Source organism: Camellia sinensis, chromosome 3 (genome assembly GCF_055761805.1).
Source record: "Camellia sinensis isolate YWXY chromosome 3, ASM5576180v1, whole genome shotgun sequence".
Taxonomy (NCBI): Eukaryota; Viridiplantae; Streptophyta; class Magnoliopsida; order Ericales; family Theaceae; genus Camellia; species Camellia sinensis.
This window is the reverse complement of record NC_138963.1, coordinates 176,360,891-176,365,353: the sequence shown is the minus strand read 5'-3', so window position 1 is coordinate 176,365,353 and position 4,463 is coordinate 176,360,891. Positions and strand designations below refer to the sequence as shown.

The window sequence follows — 4,463 nt, the reverse complement described above, 5'->3', positions numbered from 1 at the left end:
ATAACCAAAGCCGAATGAACTTAAATGACCAAACAAACTAAGCTTGTCTACTTATAGCCAATCGAATAAGGCTAAATTGATGAAATTTATTCAACCTTAGCAGTCCAAACAACCTTAAAATATTTGGCTGCCAACCTTAGTAGTTCAGTTTTTGCCCAAAGTTGTTGCTTAGGCAAATTGTTGTTTCCTAAAGGAAGGCCCCCCAAGTGTATTTGAGGTCAGTGAGCCTATAGAACAAAGGCTTAGTTTCTTGCATTATAATGCTCCTTTCAGTATGTATGTCAATGTCATATAAAGTGTTTCCCTTGGTTCTCTTGAGCAAATTGATGCATCTCAACAGGCCCTCGAATATGAGTTAAGTTCCCAAAGTTTCCATTACTTACATTTATAGATAAAAATATTATATTGTTTACAAACTACAAATAAGACTCGGACCAGTTATTCAACTTAGCAAGAATGAAGAATCCCTGAATACCTCTTCTCCTTGGCCTTCTAACTAAGCAACTCAAAATAGTTGACACAGTGACCATAAAATGCTTATCATGTCATGCACACACACTGTGAAGAGCATGAAAATGGTTTTGATTCTTTTCATATATCATTCTATTATTGACCATATGGTTTCACTAGTACTAGTGCTCTACTAGTTATGCTATCTAGTGGTCCAAAATTACCGGTCATTTCTTAAATTAACTTCTATAATTACGCATTGTTTTAGAACAAATCGTGTCATAAAGTCCCACCCTAAAAGAGATTTATGTGACAAGCCAAACAGTGAATGAAAAACAACATAATCTATCTCAACTTGAAATGTGTGTTCTCATTTGTTCCTCGGTTAATCTTTGTGTGAGTTGTAGGTGACAAAATGGACAAGAGTTGGATGACGATAAATAATAAGCTGACAAGTAAAGAGTATCAACAAGGGGTGAAGTCATTCCTTGATTTTGCTATGGCAAATTTAGGCATAGAGGATGAAATTAGGTGTCCGTGTGTCGATTGCATTAATGGCACAAAATATAGCAGACAAGTTGTATGGATGCACTTGATCCGAAGAGGAATGGCATCTTCGTATATAACTTGGGTGCATCACGGGGAACATGTTCCCGTGTCTCGTCCTAGTGCATCAAATGACCAATGTGGAGGTAGTGGCGAATGTATGACAGATATCGATGATCCGCCCATGGATGAATTGCCTATTATGTTGGAAAAAATTTACGTGAGTGGTCTTATGGATGATCATACCGACGAGGAACCTAATGGTTTGGAGAGGGAGGATTTGCATAAGTTCACTAGGTTATTCGAAGATGCACAACGTAAAGTTTACCTGACATGTGAAAAGTTTTCTGTGTTATCATTCGTCATTAAGATGCTTCATGTGAAGGTGTACAACAAATGGAGCAACAAGTCATTCGATATGGTTATGCAGGCATTCAAGGACATTCTACCAGAATGTGATCAAATAGTTCCATGGACACTCTATGATGCTAAGAAGTTCTTACGTGACTTGGGTTTGGGATATGAAACAATTCATTCGTGCAAGAATGATTGTGCACTATTTTGGAAGGAGAGTGCTAATTTGGAAAAATGCCCTACATGTGATGCGTGTAGATACAAGTTGAACGATGATGGTGGTAAAAAGATTCCATACAAGGTATTACGGTACTTTCCATTGACACCGAGGTTGGAAAGACTATATATGTCCAAAAAAATAGTCGCAGATATAAGATGGCACAATGAGAAGCGTGTGGATGATGACATTTTAAGGCACCCGGCCGATGGTGAAGCATGGAAGGACTTTGATAAGCAACATCCGACGTTTTCTGATGACTCTCAAAATGTAAGGCTAGGGCTGGCAACAGATGGTTTCAATCCATTTGGGAATATGAGCACATCATATAGCATGTGGCCCGTAATCTTAATGCCTTACAATCTCCCACCGTGGAAGTGCATGAAAGAGCCATATTGCATGATGTCATTGCTTATTCCTGGACATTCGGCACCTGGAAGAGACATTGATGTTTACTTGCAACCATTAATAGAAGAATTGAAGAATTTGTGGGAGCATGGTGTGCAAACATATGATGCATCGAACGGGCAAATTTTTAGAATGCATGCGACGGTAATGTGGACCATAAATGACTTCCCTGCGTACAGTAACATGTCAAGGTGGAGTACAAAGGGTTACTTGGCTTGCCCTAATTGTAACAATAATGCATTGTCCCAGGGATTACGGAGTAAAATAGGGTATATGGGTGCTCGTCGCCACTTGCCTGAGAACCACACTTGGCGAACAAGTAAGCTCTTCAATGGTCAAACGGAGCATAGGTCCAAACCTTTGGACTTATCAGGGGACCAAATACTAGAGCAAATTGATTCTGGGACTTACAAGCCGTATGGAAAGCACCCACAAAATCGAAAACGACAAAGGAATGAACATCAAAATTTGAATTGGAGCAAGAGAAGCATTATGTTTGACTTGCCCTATTGGAAAACGTTGAAGCTTCGACACAACCTTGATGTCATGCATATTGAAAAGAATATATGTGACAATGTCGTTGGGACACTTTTGAGCGTAGATGGAAAAAACAAGGACACGGACAAAGCACGCTTAGATTTGAAGGACATGAAAATACGTAAAGAGTTACACTTGAAGCGGCGTTCTAATGGGTCCTTTGAGAAGCCTCCCGCATTGTACACATTGTCTGTGAAAGAGAGAGAAGGCTTTTGTGATTTCTTGAAATCAATGAAGTACCCTGATGGCTTTGCAGCAAATATCTCCAATTGCCTGACCGCTCAAGCTGGAAAATTATCTGGCCTCAAAAGTCATGACATTCATGTCCTTATACAACGCCTTCTTCTAATTGGGATGCGTGGCTACCTGAATGAGGAAATTGGAACGACACTTTTTGAGTTGGGAAATTTCTTCAAACAATTGTGTTCAAAGACATTGAGGCGTTCAAATTTGCAGAAATTGGATAAACAAATTGTACATGTACTTTGTAAGCTTGAGATGATTTTCCCGCCGGCTTTTTTTGATGTCATGGTCCACTTGGCAATTCACTTGCCTCGAGAGGCTATGCTTGGAGGCCTAGTGCAATATCGATGGATGTACCCAATTGAGAGGAATTAACTCATCCCTCGTATTACTGTCAAATTTTAATTAATGATTTACTGCTGATATAAATATTGCAGTATAACATTGTCATCGGCTTGGGATTTAGGTTGCTTAGCCAGCTAAAAGGGTTTGTGGCCAACAAAGCTCATCCTGAAGGTTCTATTGCCGAGGCTTACATTTTCAAAGAATGTACAATGTTTTGTTCAATGTATTTGGATGGAGTTGAAACATTGTTTAATCGCCTAGAAAAGAATTATGACATGGGTGACTGTGGCCCAGGGTTGGCGGTATTCACTCAAACTGTACGTCCCTTTGGTCTAATGACAAGGGCGTCCGATGTGTCCGTAGCTGAACGCGAGATGGCTCATTGGTTTGTCCTACACAATAGCATAGAAGTGGATAAACACGTAGAGTATGAATCCTCCAAACGTATTTATAATGTGTTTGTTGTAAATTGATTAGTCTTTATCTTAGTAAATATTTATGAATCGCATTTCTTGTAACTAGGGAGCACAAGAACTTGTTACACCAAAGAGCCGGTGCGTTCGACATCGAAAACAAACATCGGAAAGAATTCCCTAAATGGTTCAAAGATCATGTAAGCTAATATTCTCATATCCTACTATAAATCGTACATTATGTAAAAAAAACGCATGCTTGTAACATGACACATGTTCTTCATGCAGATGAATGAATTGCGGAGCCAAGTTTCCCCCGAAGCAACTGATGATATGTGGTCATTAGCCAATGGTCCTAGTGGCTTAGTGAACACATATTCAGGATGTATTTGTAATGGTGTCCATTATCATACTATCAACCGTGACAACCATCAGAAAAGTCAGAATAGTGGATTAGTCGTGGAAGGAGAGCATGAAGGGCAATTGATACACTTCTATGGACACTTGTGCAGAGTATGGGAACTGAACTATTTGTTCAGACGTCAGATTGTATTGTTCCAATGTGAATGGTTTAACAGCGGTAGTAGTAGAACTATGCATGTAGAACCACATTTCACAACAGTTGATGTAAACAAGTCGATGGTACAAAGATGACTCATTTGTATTACCAAGTCAAGTTGAACAAGTATTCTATGTTAATAACACCAAGTTAGGTACCAATTGGAGAGTCGTTAAAAAGTTCCAACATCGAGGAATTTGGGATGTGCCAGAGATGGATGTCGTACAACCTGATGATGTGTTCCAACAAGAAGAAACTACCGAGGTCGTACTTGCTATGGCTATTGATGATGATGTGGTTTTGCGTCGAGATGATATTGAATCTGAAATTATTCCCATAGAAGGTTTGCAATCTGTCAGAGGGGTAGAAGCCAAGGGTGTTACAGATGATG

At 39.5% G+C, this 4,463-nt stretch overlaps 1 protein-coding gene across 1 annotated transcript; it reads left to right on the top strand.

Moving 5' to 3' along the window:
• The first annotated feature begins 865 nt into the window (after positions 1-865).
• Positions 866-4,167, top strand: LOC145822045 (uncharacterized). Its single transcript, XM_082918622.1, has 5 exons — positions 866-1,837; positions 2,225-2,992; positions 3,193-3,485; positions 3,623-3,713; positions 3,802-4,167. The coding sequence occupies exons 1-5, from the start codon at positions 866-868 to the stop codon at positions 4,165-4,167; spliced, it is 2,490 nt and encodes an 829-aa protein (XP_082774748.1).
• Positions 4,168-4,463: the final 296 nt, after the last annotated feature.

What these genes read in the sequence shown, in the direction of transcription:
- LOC145822045 (XM_082918622.1), top strand. Translation starts at nt 866, where the DNA reads ATGGACAAGAGTTGGATGACGATAAATAATAAGCTGACAAGTAAAGAG. An exon ending in TTTCTGATGACTCTCAAAAT is followed by an intron (nt 1,838 to 2,224) that starts GTAAGGCTAGGG and finishes GCATTGTCCCAG; the next exon opens with GGATTACGGAGTAAAATAGG. An exon ending in TGGATAAACAAATTGTACAT is followed by an intron (nt 2,993 to 3,192) that starts GTACTTTGTAAG and finishes TAAATATTGCAG; the next exon opens with TATAACATTGTCATCGGCTT.